At 37.7% G+C, this 22381-nt stretch overlaps 1 protein-coding gene across 3 annotated transcripts in view; it reads left to right on the top strand.

Annotated features, from left to right (window-relative positions):
* VWA3B (von Willebrand factor A domain containing 3B) overlaps nucleotides 1-2414 on the top strand; it is a 209618-nt gene extending 207204 nt beyond the window's left edge. For 2 of the 3 annotated variants that reach the window (XM_032592628.1, XM_032592627.1), the window contains 2 exons: nucleotides 1319-1534; nucleotides 1778-2414. In XM_032592628.1, coding sequence (XP_032448519.1) covers nucleotides 1319-1534; nucleotides 1778-1826 — 265 coding nt within the window. In that variant the 3' untranslated portion in view covers nucleotides 1827-2414. The remainder of the gene's footprint in view (nucleotides 1-1318; nucleotides 1535-1777) is intronic. The other variant, XR_004343390.1, reaches the window with a different exon arrangement.
* Nucleotides 2415-22381: the final 19967 nt, after the last annotated feature.

The raw sequence follows: 22381 nt of genomic DNA, 5'->3' as shown, positions 1-22381 counted from the left end.
GTGACTGTACTAGTTTACACTCCCATTAACTGCATAGAAGGGCTCACTTTTCTCTACAGCCTCAGCAACATGTGTTATCTCTTGTCTTTTTGATAATAGCCATCCTAACAGGTGTGAGGTAATATCTCATTGTAGTTTTGATTTTGATTTCTCTTGTGATTAGTGATACTGAGCACATTTTCATGTACCTTTTGGCTATTTGTATGTCTTTTGTGGAAAAACTGTTCAAGTCTTCTGCCCATTATTTGATTGGATTATTTGTTTGATTTTTTTTTTAGTAATTAGTAAGAATTTATTGTGCAGGATTATTAGTCTTTTCAATATTAGGTTGTATGAGTTCCTTATATATTTTGGACATTAATCCATTATCCAGTGTATGGTTTGCAAATAGTGTCTCTCATTTCTTAGGTTGCCTCTTTGTTTGATTGTTTGGTTCTTTTGCTGTGTAGACGTTTTTCAGTTTGATGTAGTGCCACTTATTTTTGCTTTTGTTGCTTGTATTTTTGGTGTTATATCTAAAAAAAATCACTGCCAGAACCAGTGTAAAAGAGTTTTTCCCCTATGTTATCTTCTAGGAGTTTTATGGTTTGCGTTCTTATTATTTCCATTTCAGGTTCATTTTTGTGAGTGTTATAGGATAGGAGCATGTGGATTTCCAGTTTTCTCAACACCATTTATTGAAAATACTGTCTTTCCCTATTGAGTATTCTTGGTTCCCTTTTCAAATATTAGTTGATCACGTGCACTATATTTTCTAAATGGTAAGACTAGCTTTATGACTTCATAGTCAAATCCAATGTCAGTTAAATTAAAAAGCATATTGTTTTGGAATTTGGGAGACATTTTTCTGATGGTACACCATACAGTAATTAGGGAAAACTAAGGGTGTAGAAGAATGTTTCTACTGTATAAGCTCCAGTTCAGTATGTCAGGAATAAACTGAACTATGATGTGGCCAAGCTTATAATCCTGGGGTGGACAGAGGTCAATTCTGAGGCATGCCAAGGGACTTCTTGGGCAGGAATTGTTGCTTCATTCACTGACTTGGTCAGGACAAGGTCCAAATGACATTAGATTCTTCATGCCACGTGAGGCTCCCACAAAGACCTGTGGAAATGAACTGCATGGAATAAAATGCAGCCCAAACTATCAGGGCCACAGGACCTCTGCAACTCCATTCCATGGGAAGAAGGCCAAGGGACCAAGAGCTGAGAAACACTGCAGGGCTGGCGGCTTGGACATTTCTGTAGACACAGCAGCCAACAAGACCAGGGTAATCCTGCATTCTCTCTCTCTCTCTCTCTCTCTCTCTCTCTAGGGAGGATGTGAAGACAAAGAATTCTACTTTCTTAATATGGCCACTCAAAGAAACTGACACTGGGGATTTACAAGAGCTAAGACCGGAGAACCCTAGAAAGAAGAAAAAGAAACCTTCCAAGAGGTTGCCTCTCCAGGAAACGGTGTCCTCAGAATCTGATGACTCTATGGCATCAGGTCCCAAGAGTCCTACCCCAAGAAACACCCCAAGCCCAAGGTAGGCGGGGGACGACATCGCCTATTTCCGGAACACCCTGAAACCTCTCTCAAGAATAGTGCACGTGAGGTCACTCCCCAGTTTCCAGGCCAGTTTAGGTCCAGAGTGGCAAAAACTCTAACACCCTTAAATAATGCTGACATCCACTTCCCCAGAGAAGGTCCTCGGCCCAGGATCTGGGAGTCAGCCAGCCACACCATCGCTGCCATACTCCACCTCAAGCAGCCCTGCCTTTCCTCCTAGAGCCACCCACAGCAGCAAAGGGCTGAGGACCACTGCTGAGAAACCTTAAAGCAGTCTAGGGGCAACTATGTTAAGAGAGCCAGCATTCCTCCAGGGCTGCCTAGACCTCAGCAGTCAACACTGTGGAACTAGCCTCTCTGCTGAGGTAAGACTGCCTTTCATCCTACCCATTCCTACCCTGTTTGTAAAACAGGTACACTTCCCTGTTATCTCCCACCTAGATCTCCCGTCTGTTTGTGCTGTTTTCTGGCTTTTCCTAAACCATTCTTATCGTATTATTTTCTCTGTCCTCACCACATTATACTCAGTCTTTTGGTAAATTCATCATGCCCAGAAGTTTAACCCTGACAGATTACTATCATAGGATTTTCAGCTATTTTTTTTGGAAGGCAATGTACTTATAATCCAAGCCTGTAGTCTTGTTTTAAATTAATTATCTCATTTAATTAGGGATTTTATCACTTAATGTTTAAGACTGAAATTAAGATCTAGTAATGTGTCTGAGATCTGCAAAACAAAATTATTAATTTCTGGCAATTTTTATTGAGCCCTCTCTAATTGTTTTTGTCTGTAGTCTGTTGTAGGTACCTCTAGTTGAGTGCGGAACCACAATAAAAACTCTTACATTGGAAACATTTCAAAACTATTGTATTGTTTGTTTATTACTGTTTTCTTTGAACACATTTTAGCAATGACATGAAAGTATTCACTTCTTTTCATTAATTCCTTAGTGAAATTAGCTTCACTAATTTCAAAAATGAAATAGCTCTCCCAAATTCTTTTTCTAGTCAGTAATAGTCCCATAATAATAGGGTACAGATGATTATTTTTTTAATGTTTATTTATTTTGAAAGAGAGAGTGTGAGCAGGGGAGGGGCAAAGAGAGAGGGAGACACAGAATCTGAAGCGGGCTCCAGGCTCTGAGATATCAGCACAGAGCCCGATGTGGGGCTCGAACTCATGATCTGCAAGACCATGACCTTAGCCTAAGTCAGTTGCTCAATCAGCTGAGTCACCAGGCACCCCAGGGTACAGATTATTAATAAAACAAATATTGGATGCTAGGAAAGATGGATTTTAGAGTATCACCACTAATACTCTAAAAATTTGCAATCAGGGCGCCTGGGTGGCTCAGTCGGTTGGGTGGCTGACTTCGGCTCGGGTCATGATCTTGCAGTCTGTGAGTTTGAGCCCGCATCAGGCTCCATGCTGACAGCTTGGAGCCTGGAGCCTGCTGCGATTCTGTGTCTCCCTCTCTCTCTGCCCCTTCCCCATTCGCACTCTGTCTCTCTCTGTCTTTCAAAAATGAATAATGTTAAAAAAAATTTTTTTTAATTTGCAACCTAATTAAAAATTGTGTTCATATTCCTGAAAGCTAGGGTGTCACCACGGTCATGGCAAAGAAATTAAAGAAGGAATCTCCTTCCAAAAATATGAAAGAAAAGGAACATCAGCTCAGCATCAGGGTAAAGTAGTAATATAGTGAGGAAGGAATTGAGGATGAGGAAATGATCCAGAACAAGACAGGACAGTGTGTGGAGAAGCAGTATGACTCCCCACAGAACTCAGAGGTTTCTCATAGGCTCTGGAATAATCATCCAGTTTTGGTTTGACCAGTGGAGAACTAGTGGGGTAGGAAAGAAACCATCATCAAGTCATATTCATTCATGCCTTCATACATGCAAGCATTCATCTTAGGCTGTATGCATTCATTCAATTATTCAACAAGCAATTGAGTGCTGACAGTATGCCAGGTCCAGAGAGATACTATCAGCATTGGAAGGTACTTACCTTCTCTATCTTACCTTTCTGCATCTCTACTCTATTTTTGGACCAATCGCTGTTGTCTGGTTTAAAGGCATGTACAAGGAATGAACTATAAGACAATATACATAAGAAAACTTTGTTGCATATTACATTACAATGCATGATATTCTCAATGACATTAAGTGATATATACAGTGTGTTTACTTTATAGATAGGTCCAATTCAGTGTGCTGGGGGAAATTGTAATAAAGACAGTGTATTTCTACTTCCAGCCAGTGTGGAATAGCAGGAACCTGATTTCATTCCCTAGCCCCTGCCTGAAACAATTAAAACAACCAGATAAAATGTATGTAACCACAGTTTCCAAAACATTGGACATAGGCAATGAAGTACAGGATCTCTGAGAAACAAGTGAGGTAAGCCCCATGAGTGTGCTGCTTATTTCCTGGAGTCAGTTTCCAGGCTACAACCAAAGGATCAGGAACCCAGGCAGAGCCCGGTACCTTCTTTGAATGAAACTAGGATTCTGAAAAGACCAAGGCAGTTGGAGTCTACAGGATAGAGGGCTGGAGAAGAGACAGCTACTCACAGAAACAACTCTGGATATATGTACATAAGCTCCTTTGAGTCTTCCAACTCTGTACTTACTAGTGCATGGCTGTGAGGAAACTACTTAAGGTTGGAGAAAGAACTTTCCAGAAAGGTCAGAGGGAACAATCCTTACAGCTCACATAAGGCTGGGAATACCTCCTGTTTCATCCAGTCAGTGTAGAAAACATATCTTTATTCAAGGAGCATCAGATAGAGTACTCAGAAAATGTTTGCTTCAATAGTGGAACAAAATTGGCCTTAGACTAAACACTTCTCTGGTCCCATATAATAAGGCTTAAAAGCAAACCCTAGAGGAATAAAATTGTTTCCAAATAACCTATGTCTCAACACAAAGCTCAAAATATTTGTAGGGATTAAAAAAAGACCACCCATAAAGTAAAATTTACAGGTCTGGCATTCAATCAAAAATTACCAGGCATACAAAGAAACAAGGAAATAAGACCCATAATAAGTTGAAACTAACTCAGAAATTGCACAGATGTTGAAGACTACCAGAAACGGTTACTATGTTGGTATATATAAAAGATTTTATATTTTATATTTAAATCTCTTTTAAAGATAGTTGGCTGTATGTAGTAATTTCAATAGTACACTAATGCATTTCATCCCCATACAATGCACATACATCTGTATTCATTGCCTCGGGGTGATTGTGTATTTGATTTTCACTGAATAAATCTATGCTTTTTGCATATGCCAGCCAGAAGTAATAAATGGGGTTCAGTCTGTCAAAAAATAATAACAGTTATGTATCCAGATTTTATGGCCACCCTATATAATTGGCTTGGATCATAAGTAGGGGTGGGGGCCAGGATGGAGTGATTGACAGCAATACAAGAACTATATGGAAGGGTACAGTTTGACTCTCTGAAAGAGATCTGCTCTTACTAGAAGAATGGAACGGATTGTTCAAGGGACTGGATGACCACTTAAGTGATGGTAAAAACAGATCCATGCATCAAGTGACAGACATTACCTCTGAGTTCCTTTCAACTCCAGGAGTCTATGGATCAATGAGTTAGCCTACTACCAATTCAGAGTAGTTCCACATAGGTGAGAAACAGTCATAAAAGGAGGGAAATGTTGTAGCCAACACATTTAGACAAGAGAAATTAATTAAGGGAATAGAATTGAAAAGAAGTAAAATTATATTTGCACATGATAAAAGAGCATACCTGAAAAACCAGAGAGAATCAATGATAACAATGATTTAAATAATGTAAGAGTTAGTGAGGTGCAGAATAGAAATTTGACATACAGGAATCAGTAGCCTTTGTATGCACAATGATCAGTTAGAGATATATTGATAGAGGAAAAATCTCATATACAGTTGCAAGAAATAAAATAAAATATAGCTGATTCTTGGGGCGCCTGGGTGGCTCAGTCAGTTAAGTGTCCCGACTTCAGCTCAGGTCATGATCTCATGATTCGTAGGGTTTGAGCCCCACATCGGGCTCTGTGCTGAATGCTTGCTTGGAGCCTGGAGCCTGCTTCAGATTCCATGTCTCCTTCTCTCTCTGCCCCTCCTTGCTCTCACTCTCTCAAAAATAAATAAATGTAAAAAAATATTTATAAGAATATAGCTGATTCTCATTATATGTGGTGTTTATGTTCTGTAAAGTCATCTGTAACACTGAATTTAGCAAATACTGAATCGTTGCCCATAGAGAAATATAAGGTTAAGTTCCTGCAAGCCTCTGATCACATAATTTTCACTTATACAATATATAACCTTCTTTTGTCTCTCTGTTTAAAGATCCTTACTTAATATATATCTATAAACATAGAACTCACAGCCAACAGCACTATTACTCATGCCTGAATGAAGATTGTATAATACATATTTTCTTCTTGCACTTAGGAATACTAGATAGTACTTCAACATTACACTTGGGGACAGTTTTAAACAGCGAGATCACTAACAACACAAAAATGTGGAAAATGTGACACTAAATTTACTATTGAGAGGACACTTTTTAGAGCAGTAGAGCTGAAACAAGGCAGTCAGGTGACTCATTTTTGCCACTCTGAGCATATGTATTTCTACAAAATGTATTGACTATTGATTTTAGAATTACAAGTAAATTTACGTGAGTAGGTAAATTCACAAATAGAATCCGTAAATAATGAGGATCAGCCATACCTAAAATAAACTTAACAATAAATGTGCCAAAACAATGAGAAAAACTTTAAACATTCCTGAAAGACACAAAAGTAGATGTAACCTCTGTTGGTTTTAGAATGGATGGCTTAATGTCATCAAGATGTTAGTTTTCTGTGAGTTCATTTATTAAAGTAACACAATCCAATAAAATAACTGCAAATATTTCATGGGTTTAAAAGTTGACAGTAAACTTCATATGAAAAATAAACATGTGAGAGAGGCTAGAAAATACTAAAGAAGAAAAACCACAAGGAGAAGGACTCATGCTAATACATAAAACACTGTAACATCGTTATGCCTGTGTGTGCTAGCACAAGAAAAGCAGGACTAATGGAATAGAGTAGAATCCAAAAACAGACAATATATGTGGAAATTTAGTGTATTCTGACGATAGCATCTCAAATCACTGGAACTTTTTAGTAAATGATGCTGAGATGGCTAGTGGCCATTGGAAAATAATAAAATAGATCCATGTTTCATACTACATATAAGAATAAACTCCAAATAGATCCAAGTCCTAAATGTAAAAAATGAAAACATTCAAGTATTAGAAGAAAACATGATTGAATTCCTCTATAACATGGGTGCAGAGAAAGGTTTTTTGACTATGATTCAAATCCAGATGCAATAAAAGATTGCTCAGCTACATAAAAGTTGATTTTCAAACATGCATTACCAAGAGGATCGTAAGCAAAGTCCAAAAGACAAATGATACACTGGGAGACATTATTTGTACAGTATACCACACAAAGAGCTGATGTACTAAAATATAGAGAACTTTTAAAAATTCAGGTAAAAGAAATGACCAAAAAACCTGGCATAAAAAATAGGCAAAAGATATGAACTATTCACAAAGATTAAAGAATAGACCTTAAAATGTGAAAAGATGTATAACTTCACTAATGATAAGAAAAACAGAGATTAAAACTACATTTAGAGAACTTCTGGTAATATGACAATGTGAAGTGGTAATGCAATCATTTCACAAATAACAATTTTAAGAACTGGATAAAATTTTCTAAAAATAAAGTATTAAAGGTACAATAAAATGTTCAAAAGCAGGCAGAATAATGAGGAGTTATTCTCCAAAGACTATGAATGGAAAAGTTAAGAACTGTGAGGTTGTGACACTCTAGCCTAAGGACACTCCCCAACTTTCATGGCCAAGACAACAGAAAAATGTAGCCTGACTGGCTTCAAGGTGCCAGAGATGAGTTCAAAGCTGAAGTGGAAATTTTAAAGAAGAAATCCTGGCATCAAGAAAGCACAGTAAGAATGAGCCATGAAATCTTGAGCAAAACCTCTGTTTTAATTCCTGGCTGATCACTAAATTATGCATGTGTAAGGGCAGACCCAGGAAACCCTGTTTTGTTTTGCTTTTTTTTTTTTTAATGGAAAGTAGAGAGGAATATACTTTTACGAGATAGAGCTATGTGGAGCAAAGTCTGTGTATTTGTTACTTTTGAACTGAAATACATTTCCAAACCACATACAGTTTAGGCAGCAGTAATCTACTCTTAGGGGATTAAAGTGTCAGGGGAAAGAGCCTCAGGCTGGCAGAGCAGTTGAAAATTTAAGCAACTAAATTGCTGAAAGAGTGTGCTCCAAATCTGCCCAAATCTTTGGCTGACCACTAACTTATTGGCCATAGGGGAAACACTGAAGTAGCAGGGTAAAAGGCCAAGCAGTGAGAATCCATAGAACAGAATCGAGATTTGAACTGTTTCATACTACAGGAAAGAACAGTTTGCAGTTTGAGTACAGGCATGATAATTTATTAGAATAGAAAAAAAAAAAGCAAGCAAGCCAAATTTTTTTTTTTAATTTAAAGCCTTGAAGAACACAATAGAATCCAGCATAACAAGAATATATTCCCTAAAGTATCCAGTTTTTAACCAAAAAAAACTGAGTAGACATACAAAGAAACAGGAAATGTGTTCCATTTGATGGATCAAAGACCATCATTAGAAATTTTATTGAGTCCAGATGTTGTATTTAGTCGACTTTAAAGCAGCTATTATAAATACATTTAAAGAATTAAAGGAAAATATAGTAAATATGAAGAAATTAATAGAAAATCTCAATAGAAAAATGAAGGTATTAAAAATGCAAAAGGAAAATTCTAGAGCTGAAAAGTACAACAAAACATATACTAAATGGACTGTGAACAGCAGAGTGGGGAATCTTTGAACTTGAATATAGGTTAATAAAAATTACCCAATCCAAAGAAAAGCAGAAAGGATTGGAAAAAAGCAAAACAAAACCTTAGAGACCTGTCGAATGATTTGAAGTGTTTCAAAATACATAAAATTGGAGTCCTAGAAGAAGAAGTAGAGGAAAAAATTTTAAAAATTGGAGACTTCCAAAATGTTGTGGAAAACATTAGTAGATCTAACAAGCCTAAGTAATCCTAAAACATGATAAATACAAATAAAACTATTCCAAGGCACATCATAGTCAAACTGCCAAAAATGATGATAATGAAAAAAACCTTGAAAGCAACCAGAGAAGGACAATATGTTACACTCAGGGGAACAATGACACAACATGAAATGACTTCTCAACCTAAAACAATGGAGACTAGAAGATATAGGAATGGTAAAGTGCAGAAAGAAAAAACTTGTAACAATTATATATTCAATGAACTATCTTCCAAATTAAAGGTTGAGAGGAATTCCACTGCAATATGTTTGAGTAAACTGTTAACACAGTACCCTCTGACAGATAACTATAAACTCTGGACAAAATACAAGTAATAACTACCCAGAAACTCTGGAGAGTGACTTAAGACAAGCAGATTCTGATGTGGCGAATTTCCTAGTATTACGTATTTTAGCTGGAGAGCAGGCTGGGGCAGGAAATGGTCAGTGCCACATGTGGAGGCTTACTCTCTAAATGAAAACACATAGTCTTTCTGGGTTGAAAAACCAGAAAACCAAGTTTGGAGATAAGTTCTGGAAAGTGCAGAGAGCATCCAAACAAGGAGAAAGCCAGAAACAGGGAGCCACAAATTTTGTGTATATAAACTTTGCCCAAGTCTCTCACTGACTCCTTAACCACATATGCACAGGCACGTTACAAGATCACCATCCAAGGCTTAAAATTGCACAGAAATTTGATCTGCCATCCAAGAGGCAGAGATTTCCATTTAAGCTCAAGAAAGCTAAAATCTGTTTAAATAAAAATATCAAGGGTTCTGAGTGATGTTACAGAGTCCAGAATGTCTGCAATCTAATATTCATGAACTCTGGGATACAAGGGATACAACTTTTAAGTTATTCAACATATAACCATGAAAATGTGATCCAGTTTCAAGAGAAAGGCAATAAACTGATATGACACAGATGTTGGATTATCAGACAAGGAATTTTAAAGTAGCTGTTACAACTATGTCCATTCAGGTAAGCAAAGCCGCTTATAACAAATGAAAAGACAGGAAATCCCAGCAAAGAAATGATAAAAAAAAAAAAAAAGGAAATTCTAGAACTAAAAGTTATATCTTAGGTTTAAAAAAAAAAAACGAATGGGGTATCAACAAGAAGAGTCAGTAGATCTGAGATAGATCAATAGAAATTATCTAACTCTAAAAAGAGATAACAGAATTTTTTAATGAACAGAATTTCAGGGAATTGTGGGGCCATACCCCAAAATTGAATATACTTTGTAACTGGTATTTTAAAATGAGAGGAGAGAGAGAATGGAAAAAAAATATTGGGAGAAGCATTGGCTGAAAAATATCCCAAATTTCTTGAAAGACATAAATTTATAGATTCAAGAAGTTCCAGTGAACCCCAGATAAAATAAATAATAATAAAATCATAGTTACAGTGTTGAAAAACAAACTAAAAAGAGAAAATCTTGAAAGCCTCCAGAAAAAAAAATGACAAATTATATAAAAGGAACAATAATTAGAAATCACTGACCCTCTCATCAGAAACTATAGAATCTAAAGGCGCTGGAACAACATCATTAAAGTGTTGAAAATAAAATTTCTCAACCCAGAATTCTATCAAATTTGAATATATCAAAGGAAAATATTTTTCAAAAACAAAAGCAAAATAAAGACATTTTCCGATAAAAGTAAACCAGGGGAAGTTATATCCGAAGACTTGTACTGTAAGAAATGCTAAAGGAATTTTTTTAGGCTAAAAGAATAATATATATATAGAAAATCAGATCTTAAGGAGGGAATGACCAGCATCTGAAATGGTAAATATCTAGGAAATATTTTTTTAACTGTTTTTTCCTCTCAATTTCCCTGATATAGGTACAATACATATGGCAACTATAGCATTAAAGGCAACTGGTGAGTGGTAAATGGGTCTATATGGTTGCAAGGTTTCTAGATTTTTAAGTAGTGGGTTTAATTCTTTCTCTCAGCTCTCAAATAGGCCAACACACACACACACACACACACCACACGATGACTAAGATACATAAATCATCTTAACCTTGACTATATCCAAATTCTAGAAACATTCTTGTTCCATTGTGCTTGGTACTTTCACCAAGGTAGTCCACATGCCTCTGCCATGAAATAAGTCTCAATAAATTTAAAAGAATTTAAATCATACAGAATATGTTGTTGAACTGCAATGAAATTAAGTGAAAAACCAATGGTAATGAGATATTAAAATGTCAAAATATTTGGAAATTAAACATATTCCTAAGTATAGCACAAAGAAGAAATTACCAGGTAAATGACAAATCAAAAGTTAGTTATTTGAAAAAAATCAATAAACCTCTAATTAGTAAGAAAAAGGGAAAGAACAGAAATTAACACAGAGTGATTATCACTAGAGATCCTACAGACATTAAAATCATAATGAAAGAATAATTTGAACAAATTTTATCCTGAAAAATTAAAAAACTAAGGAGAAATGGACCTTGAAAATAAACTAAACAAAACTGACATAAAATGAAGCAGAAAATCTGAATGACCTATCTATCAAGGAAATTTAATGGGTTATCTAAACCCTTCCCACAAAAGAAGTTCCAGGCCTGGATGGTTTCACTGATGAATTTTGTCAAAGAGTGAAAGAAAAAAATAACATCAATTTACACAAAATCTTTCAGACAATAGAGGAAGAGGTAGTACTTCTCAACTCTTAAGAGCCTAGTAGAACACTAACATGAAGACAAGGGTTACAATACAAGCAAAATACTATATAAATTAATCAACCTATAAATACTATAAGTTAATCCAACCATACATAAAACAGATACTACCTCATGACCAAGTCAGATTCATCCCAAGAATGAAAGATTGTTTTAATAATCAAAACTCGGTTGGTGTAATTCAATTTGTTGCAACATAAAGGATTATCTCACTAGGTACAGAAAAACATGATTTGAACACACTCAAGATCCATTCATGATACAAACTTTCAGGAAAACATGGGAAAGAGAAAAAAAGTCCTCAAACTATTAAAGGTGTTGTTATGTAAATGAGGTCAAAATGGCCCTCAGCTGGATTATCTCTTTACTGCTAGCTGAGAACCCAGTTAATGAAAGATCCTGATGGCACAAATTCAAATTAAGCTTTATTTATTTTTTAGCAGAGAACGCAAGCAGGGGGAGGAGCAGAGAGAGCTGGAAAGAGAATCTCAAGCAGGCTCCCATGCTCTGTGCCAAGGCCAACACAGGATGATCACAGGATGGTGAGATGATGACTGAGCTGACAATCAAGAGTCAGTTGCCCAACCAACTAAGCCACCCAGACATCCACAATTATTTTTAAATAGTCCAAACAAGCATTTTTTAAGATATTGATGCTTTGCATACTCCACAAAACCTCACTCAAAGCTCTTACCTATTGAGCATTGTAGTTATCTAGACTCCAAGCAGCTGCTGCTCTTTGGAGCTCTCTCACCCAGAGGACTGCCTGCCTTGATGCTGAGTGACATCACCTAGGCACATAAGCCCCCTCTCCAGTCTTTCTCTCTCAAATGCCTCTGAGAGGTTTTCATGTGAGGGACACTCTCATTCAACCTGTCCACTTGTGCATCCAATAAAGTTTGTTGTGTATAAACGCTTCTCTGATGACATCTTTTTCCTTGGTCAGTCCCTAAATCCCTCAAATTCTCTCCCAAAAAAAAAAAAAAAAAAAACTACAGCACTATGAATGCTTTTTCCCCTATGATTGGGAACAAGGCAGGGATACCCACTTCCACCACCTTCTATAAACATTGTACTGTAGTTCCTAGTCAATGCCAATTGGCAAGAAAAAGAAAGCCATTAAGGTCAGAAAATAAGTCTTAAAAATCTTATCTGCATAAGTCCTAATTATTTTACATAGAAAATTCTAAAGAATAATTCATCATACTATTAGAACTTGTATGTGAGTTTAGCAAAGTCACAGAATACAAGCTTGATATACAAGACTCCATCGTATTTCTATATACTGGCAACAGACAATGAAAATGAAAAATTTTAAATGACATTTAAAGTAGGTCAGGGGCGCCTGGGTGACTCAGTCGGTTAAGCGTGCCGATTTCAGCAGGTCACGATCTCACGGGTCCGTGAGTTCGAGCCCCGCGTCGGCTCTGGGCTGATGGCTCAGAGGCCTAGAGCCTGTTTCTGATTCTGTGTCTCCCTCTCTCTCTGCCCCTCCCCCCGTTCATGCTCTGTCTCCTCTCTGTCCCAAAAATAATAAACGTTGAAAAAAAAATTTTTAACTAGTGTCAAAACCACAAGCACTTGGTAACAAATTTAACCAAAGAAATTACAACTTCTACATTGTAAACTACAAAACACTCCTTAGAGAAATTAAAGATGACCAAAATAAGTAGATATGCCATGTTCATAGATTGGAAAAAATCAAAATTATTAAGACGTCCGTTCTCAAATCTGTCTATAGAGTCAATGTAATTCCACACATAATTCCAGCAGACTTTTTGATAGTTTGAAACTAAGACTCTGATTCTAAAATGTATGCGGAGGGGCACCTGGGTGGCTCAGTCGGTTAAGCATCCAACTCTTGATTTAGCACATATCTGCTAAATTCTGGGCCTGCTGCTTTCATCTGGGCTTCCAGGGACATTAGGCTCACTGTCTTCCTAAAGGGGCTACACAGGGTCATTCACTGTCCCAGGAATATTCTGCAGCTTCAGGGCCAACCTCAGACACTTGCTCACATCATATTTCCAACCCCCAGCCTCCAAAGAAAGACTTGTATCTAACTGGGAGTTCTTTTTCCTTTACTTTCCCAAGGGCTAGGATTTGGAGGACTGTGGTCAGGGACTTTTAGATCTGGGACTTCTATGGGAGGTTAACTGAATAAGGCTCTTCCTCCTGCTTCTTTTCCACATCTCCTCTCTTTGTTAATATATTTAACCTACACCTCATGCCCAGAAGAGAAATATCTCATTTGCTGTTTTGCTGTGATTGAGATCAAGGGAAAAACATCAAGGTCCACCAACAGCTCAATTCTCAAAGCATGTCTTGCATCTTTGCTCCCTAGGCAGTGATCTAGTCTACTTTTTTGATGAATTACCTGTTTTCATGTTTGAGTTATTCTAGACATCTGTAGAGAGCCATCTGGGGTTTCTTCTTAGTCTCCATCAAAGCTTGGGCATTCAGTCAAGGTGGTATCATTTAATCAGGACTCTGCACCAGGCAGGTCTTCTATGAACCCTGCAAGAGTGTTACTGCAAAATCTTTGCTTAAAGCAAAGGCTGGGATGCCTCATGCTCCTTGAGGTGGCCTTTTTCACTTTCAAGTAACTCTGCCTTTATTTGGAATTACACCCAATCTGCTGGAGAGTGTCACAAGGTTTTAAACCTCTCCCTGGGAGTTTTTGGAGGTACAACCTAGCAATCTTGTCCACATTATCAGAAAGCTCCATTTGTGCTTCTCTGCTTCCAGAGTAAATTTGAATATATATGATTGCCTCTTGCCAGGAATCCAAAATTATATTCCTTATATGTGAGTCTTCCCAATACTCCATCCTTTTTTGTCAAAGAAACAGTCCAAGGTAGGAGTTATACCATACAGTGGAGGTTTGCAACTTTATATGATTATAAATTGCCCCGTTGAAGATGCAGAACCCCTGGCCCCACTCCCAGAGATTCAGATTTATTCTCTGGGCCTGGGGTGGAGCCTGGCATTCTGTATTTTTAACAGGTTCCTGAGTTGGATCTCAGCAAATCGTACCTGAGGACCCAGCACCTAAGCAGGTGATCTGAGAGGAAATGCTCCTCCCCACTATGATTCTCCCTTCCCTCTCAGGTCTGAGCCCTGAGCACCCTCCCATCAAGGCAAAGGATCTCCAAGACCCAGAACTGGTTTACTTCTTGATGTCAGGTTTGTGGTCCCTACAGAAGGTCCTCTGGGCACCTGGAGTGAAGACTATGCCTGCCTCACAGGGCTGTCATGGGCATAAAATGGATAGAGGGCTTGGAACAGAGTCTAGCACATAGTAAGAACTCAATAAATGTTATCTGTTCTATAATCATTATTCTCATTACCTTTGCTACTACCATCACTCACACTCACACTGAGAAAATGGCAGGGGTCCTCCTAAATGCCTCCACCCTCATGCCTTGTGAGGAAGAGAACACCACTCAGAGAAGTCCAGAGCCAAGTGGGACAAATGATAATCATGAACTTGGCATCAGTACCAAACTCCTTTTACCAATTTCACTCACAGGCACCAGGAGAGTTTCCCAGGATCTTAGCCCCTGAAGGAGCAGCCCATGCACCCCTCTCAGCAGTGAACCATCCTGCCACTGAGAAGTTGGTATCTCACCACCCCTCTCCATAACTGCTTTCTTCCTATATGCCACTGATATCCCCAGATCCCCTTCTGTACATCCTAGATATGTGTGGTGGTCTCATTCTGATCCAGCTCCTTCTTCCCAGGCACCAAGTAGCCAGTGGAAGCCCTCACCAAGCCCCCCTATCAGAGTCAAAGTGCTGTGACTCTCCCCTCAAGATATTGATGACTATATTGAAGTTGGTGCCCTTCCTGGTGTTCCTCAAGCAGTCCTTCAGAAGCTCATCAACCTTTGTTCCAAGGAGTGAATGACTGTGTCTTGAGACTCCACCAGCCCATTCACAAAGAGTAGGAAGTCTTTCTCAATGTGATAAGATGAGCCAAGCACATAAGGTAGGTGCTAAATACATATTTGTAGACTGGTTGGACCTTAGTTTAGGCAACCTTCCTCCTGGGCTTCAAAATTCCCTGGTGGGTGTGTATATTTCAGAGAAATTATTCAATCTAGGCCATAGCAGTGGCAGCATGGATGAGCTGGTGCCTCCTCTGGCAGTTCCTCTGGGATGTGGGATTGTAGGGAGGATCTTCACATTACCTAGAGCCTGCGGAAGGCCCTACCCTGTCCTTTACAATTTGGCATCTGGTAAAGAGGCATGTAGTATGGTCCTTTTACAGAACCTGTAGTCAGGAGCTTTTTGATCCCTACTTGATAATAGTTTGCATTGTATATCCAATATCCTCTGGCTAATATAACAAGTATGGGTGGGCCAGACGCTACAATCAGGAATAAAATAGGAGATCCCAATCTTGGGGGATTTGGCCAGGAAACACTCTTTGCCAGTACTCCCACCACTAGGTATGATTATCTAAACCAAAAGGGAAGATGTCTACCTCTCATAAAGGATTACTGTTTGGGGGCAACCAAGGAGAGAAGGCATCATCCATACTGGGGAGATGCCCATTTATTGATTCCTCAGTAGTTGACTCATCTGAAAGCTGGCTATTCAGGAAAAGATCAAAGGGACCACACCTTACTTCTCCCAGCCTGTTAACCTTCTCTGTGACTCTGCAGATGGGTTTGGATGGACTGAGAGCTTTATTCACATATCAACAACCATTTTTGTGGCCTAAGAGTTCACACCCTGGTGTGTGGCTGGCTGTGTCTGGTGGGAAAACTCTGAGTCCTGAAAGGTTCCTGGTGTGCAGAAACCACAGAGACGCAGTTTAAATGCGTGCTTAAGAGTCCACCTCTGGTGCCAGGCTAACCCTGCAGTGGTGGGTGCCACTCCTTGCCTCAGTTTCCCCCTTTTTTGTTGTGGAAATTCAATGAATTAATTTACAAGTGCTTTGCATAGTGTGTAACACAGAGTAAGCACTGTGAACGCAGTATTGCCACCACCTGAGTTCATATTTTCTCAGCATCTGTCTCTAACAAGCAGGTTTCATCCTAGTAGGATTGTTGAAAAGTATCTTCTGTGAAAAGAGCAAACCTTAGTTCTTCAAAAGCCACAAAGTTGTCAGTGTGTTTGATAGTTCTGCAAATTCTGTATTGAAGCCTCTTTTTAATAGGCTAGAGGCACAAGCAAACCTATTGGGCTCCCCATCTCCTGTCATAACCCTGAAGGAACTCAGGGGACATGTGGGACAGATGTGGCTAGAAAGATAGTCATGACCTGATCACAAAAGGTGGTCACTAGCTGAGCAACACAGACTTGCCATTTAACCTTGAGGGGGGTTGTCTTTTCTGTACAGGAGGTGGGTTTGAGGAATGGGATCAGGTGCTTGGGAGGAGATCTACTGCATTCAGTGATCTCTAAAGAACTTCCCAGGTATCCCTCCTATGACTCCTCTCCCCCTTCTTCCATAACCCAAACTAGCATTAACAGTAACCATGGGGCCCACACAACACAGATTGTGAGCTCACAAGGGACAGGGAAGAATGGTAGCTGTACCCTCATCTCCAAAGGGGAGGCGGAAGCCAGGGTAGGGAGTGGGTGAAACAGAGAAGAGAAATGAAGAGGAGAGAGAGAAATAAAGAAAGGATAAAGATTGAGAGGGAAAAAAACAAAGAAGGAAGGAAGGAGGGAGAGGCAGAAGAAAAAATGATAAATTCCTCTATCCACTTGTTAAGAAATCACAATTCAATAGAGAAGAGAAATTCACAAGCAGCACTTCACAAAGAGTCAAATGGAAATGTAAAACTCTTGTCTCCTCTAAAATACATTATTCATTGCTCTGTGTCACTGCAGTGTGTACTGTGTCCACTCACAGATAAGCAGGATACATTTGCATGATTTAAATGTCAACCAGATCCTGTGAATAATAAACTGCGTGAAGTCAGTCCAGAGGGTCTGAATCACTTTCCCTGGAAACTTACTTCATCAGCTAAGCTTCCGCTCAAGAATTTGAAATTCTGGGGGCCTAAAACTTCTTGTTGTGCTGTTTCATTGCTCCAAGAGGAATCAGGGTCAAAACAAACCGTATTCTCTCCATCAGCAGCTTTCAAACACCCTCATACACAGGACCACTTCATCGTCATATCAAATAACTTAGTCTCTGGCCCCCTGGGAATTTTAATGTCCAGGATTGAAAGAGGTAACATAATAACTGCAGGATGAGAAACAAGTAAGTGGTTATCAATATGTAGGGTAAAATGATGACCTTCTTCCAGAATGGCACTAATTGAATGTTGAGCATTATTTATTTTTCAAGGCATCTTGACATATATTGTCCCAATTATCCATTATCTCAATGATGGAGAAGAAATTCCTCCTTTTATTTTGACCTACCTATAGTGTTGTACATAAAGTAAGTTTCATGTATATAGTATATCATTGGCTCATGTTATTCTATACACTCTGACAATCTGTTTTAATTGGTTTATTGAGACCATTTACATTTAAGGTATTTTTTTTACATGCTTGGGCTTAAGTCTTCCATTTTATTATTTGTTTTCTGGTTTGTTTTCACTGTTTCTCATTTCTCTATTTCTCTTTTCTGTAGAGGAATTCTGTGAAGAATTTTTAATGATTCTATGTTGATTTATTTATAGTTTTGTTTTTTTTTTTTAAAGAGAGTGAGTGTTCATGAGAGACAGCAGGGAAGGAGCAGAGAGAGAGAGAGAGAAAGAGAATCTTAAGCAGGCTCCTCGCTGGGCATGGAGCCTGATGCAGGGCTCGATCTCACAACTGTGAGGTTATGACTTAAGCTGAAGTCAAGAGTCGGACACTTACCAACTGAAGCACCCAGTTCTTTAACTATTTATAGTTTTTTAGGTATATCACTTTGTACAGTTTTCTTAGTGGTAGCCGTAGGTGTTAACAGTGTATTTATGAAACATCATAGTCTACTGGTATTAATGTACCATTTTGATAGAAATGTAGAAAACTTACTGTCATTTGGGTATCTTTACCCTTCCCTCTCTTTAAATATAATTGTTTTAAGTGTTTCTTCTTTATACATTGTGCACTACATCAGATGGTGTAATAATTTTTGCTTTAACCATCAGTTTTACCCATTCTGATATTACTTTTTTCTGAAGTTCCAAACTTTCTTCTGTTATTTCCTTTTCTAGCCATTCTTTAAGGGTAGATTTGCTAGCACAAATTCTCTTAGTTTTTCTTCATCTGACAATGTTTTTATTTCCTCTTTCATTTCTGAAGGATATTGTTGCCAGATATAGATTTCAAAGTTGACAGGTCTTTTCTCTGAAAAACATTTGAAGACTTGTGCCCTTTCCTCCTGGCCACCATGGTTTCAGAGAGAAATCTTTTTTCATATGAATTGTTCCTCATCTACAGATCTTGTGCAAAGCTTATCATTTGTCTCACAATAATATCCTTTATAGAAAAAAAAAAAGAATTGCTAGAGTCAGGATCCAAACCAAGATCATGTTGCATTTAATTGTCATTAATCTTTAGTCTTCTTTAATTTAGAACAGTCCCTCAGTCTGCTTGTCTATCTCTCTATGTATTGTCTTTCATGACTGACGATTTTGAAGAGTACACACTTTATTTTGAAGACTGTCTTCATTTTCTTAATGGTATCTTTGGGTGAGGAGAAATTTTTATTTCGATGGAATATAATTTATTGGAGTTTCTTTATGGTTAGGGCCTTTTTTTTGTCCTAAGAAAATTTTGCCTACCCCCAAATCATGAAAATATTCCACTTTTTTGTTCCTATGCATTATGGTGGTAGCTTTATATTTAGGTCTGTGTATGGTTTTTCTCAAATTAAATTTCCTATGTGGACTGAGATAGGAGTTGAGATTTGTTTCCATTCATACAAATTCCAGTTGTTTCATCACCATTTCCTAAAAATGAATTTTATTTCTCCACTGAATTGCCTTGGCACCTTTAGTAAAAATCAGTTGACTGTATGTACATGGAATTTCTACTTTGTCCCACTAGGCTGTTCCTTATGCCAATACCACACTGTTTTAATTGTGCTAGCTTTATCCTAAATCTTGAGATCAGGTAGTATAAATCCTCAAGCTTTGTTCTTCTTTTTCAAGATTATTATGTATAGTCTAGATTCTTTGCATTTCCATAAAATTTTAGACTCCAGTTTCTTCAGAATAAAGCCTATTGGGATTTTGATTGGGATTTCGTGAAATTTTAAATCAATTTTGGGGAAAAATCTTAAAACTACTGAGATTTCATAAGAGTATACCATAACATAGTATATCTTTACATTTATTTAGGTCTTTAGTTTTTTAGCAATGTTTTACAAGTCTTGCACATAGTGTTAGATTTATTCTTAAATAATTATGTCTATGACACTGTTGTAAATGGTATTTCTAAAATTTCATATTCTGTTTTTTGTTGCTAGAATATATAGAAGTACAGTTGAGTTTTGCATCCTGCAATCTTATTAAATTTACTTATTCTAATATTTTTTATAAATTAGATAGGGTTTTCTATGATTATGCTGTCTTTGGATAATGACAGTTATCTTTTTCTCATCTTTATGCCATTTATTTCATTTCTTTTTTTTTCCTGTGCCGTAGTGGCTGGGACTTGCACTACAATGTTTAATACAAGTGCTAAAACTGAACATCCTTGCCTTGTTCTTGATCTCAGTCTTCAAATTAAGCATATTATTAACAGTAAGCTTTTTTAAAATGACTTCTATAAATCTGAGGAAGTTCCCTTCTACTTCTGATTTACTAAGAACCTTCCTTTTCCTTCTTTCTTTCCTTTCTTCCTTCTTCCTTCTTTCCTTCCTTCCTTCCTTTCTTCCTTCCACATGAGTGAGTGTTGAATTTTGTGACATTGACCATATGTCCTGAAAGTCTAAAATACTTACTATCCAGCCCCTTAAGAAAAAGTCTCTGATCCCTTCTCTAGATAAAAATATAAAAGATACCCTGGTTCATTATATGTATATCAGTGTGGATCTAATCAAGAGACAGAAACCACACAATAATTCAAACAGGAAACGATTAAAATAAAGATTATTAAACATAAGATGTAGGAGAGTTTACATGACACTACAGGACTGAAGGAGAGTAACCAAGAAGGACAAACTTGGCACGGGGATCCCCCTCCCCAAGACTGGCATTTAAACCTTGGTGGACGCTGGCATAATGAAGCTCAATGTATGTCAGAGAAACTCACGGGTTTGCACAGACCTGAGGTGGCCTGCAGTTCCTGAGCCAGAAGGAAGCAATCCCAGAATGCGGTAGGGCAAGCCACAGCTAGTGGTGGCCACACAGGAGTGATGCAGAACAGGTGGGGCATCAGTGTGAGTACGAGGCGGGAGCTGTTGGTGCTTGTATCAAAATGGTTGTGGCACCAAAGGGTCACAGAGACAAACCTGGGGGTTGGGTGTTGAAGGCTAGGGAAGCAGAGAGAGTTGGGAATAACATCCAGGCAGAGGGCTGCACATTGGGTGGTCAATGCTAGACAGGTGCAGGAAGGTGACCACCAGGTCCCACTGGGGATGGACCATCATCAAGGAACTGTATATTCTAGGCATGTGGCTGAAGCAAGAGCACCACTGACATTCTCACATGTCCACATCAATGGTGCATCCACCAGAAACAACTACATAGTCACGCTTCCTGCTTCAGTGTTTCTCCAGCATCCTCTACTGAGAAAGCTTACCATCGTGCTCACGTAAAAGAAGAAAAATGGCTTAAAATATTCAATGCTGAGAAGTGATGAATGATAAATGATAGCATTGTTAAAGAATGGAGTATCCTAGGCAATCAAGTATTGGACCCACCGATATTCTATTAGAGATTTCTGGAATAAAAGTGAGAAGTAGTACCTTTTTTTATCAGATGAGGAAACTGAGTCCCACATTAAATTATGTCTACATCAATTGTATTAAAGAGTTAACTATAAGAATAAAATATATGAAACTATCACAAAAGAGTAGAAATCATATATGTGAGGGAATTATGCATTCTAGGCTTTCAATGAATTAAATGAATCTCAGTGGGAAATGTTTGCAAGTCTCTACAATAAATATTATCATAACTCAAAAGGCAAGCCGGACTGGGGAAATATTTTCATCAAATAAGCTAGGAGAAAGTCTCTGTCAGTATTGCACAAAAAGTCATGAAAATTGAAAGGAAAAAACATCAACTTTAATATAAAATGGGCCAAGGACATGAATAGATGATTCACAAAGAGGAGACACAAGTAGCAAACCGACATAAGAAAATGTTCAACTTTACTATCTCTTATTGAGATGCAAATTAAAACTATACTGGGGTGCAGCTTATGCACAAAATTTGAAAAATAAAATCGAATGTGGTAAAAAAAAAAACTGGTGGCTGGAACTGGTTAAATGATTGATAGCAATAGAAATTGCTTAAAAACTTTTCTTGAATTCAGATGCTTATATCCCTAGAGTATATTCTGGGAATATAACCTGAGGGAAATCGTTACAAAAATAGGAAAAAATGTTCTTGGCAGTGCTTAAAGGATTGGAAATGGGAAATAATTTAAATGTAAATAAAAATGTCAATAACTATATAAATCATTCTATTAATTGTGTAATTCATTGGTCATGATCATGGCTAGTGAGAAATAATTTGGACATTGACCTAAGTCACTGGAAACTAACACAGTAAGATAGGCTATTTCTCAAGATATAACACCTAAATAAAAACTAGAATAACAAAATTGTATTTACATGTTAGTATCACATGAAAGAGTATTGATGTGTATGTGAAGAAAAACTAGAATATAACATAAAATGTAAAATTAATTTATTGAACTGATTTTAAAGTTCTATTATGAATATAATTTTGCAATGCAACCCTTCTTTAAATGTGGCAACCAAAATGAAAATAATCCAGGTATGTTGAAAAGAAAATAGCTGATCAAGACTC

The sequence above is a fragment of the Lynx canadensis genome, chromosome A3, assembly GCF_007474595.2.
Source record: "Lynx canadensis isolate LIC74 chromosome A3, mLynCan4.pri.v2, whole genome shotgun sequence".
NCBI lineage: Eukaryota > Metazoa > Chordata > Mammalia > Carnivora > Felidae > Lynx > Lynx canadensis.
Note: the sequence above shows the minus strand (reverse complement) of the source record. Positions and strands in the feature narration are given on the sequence as shown.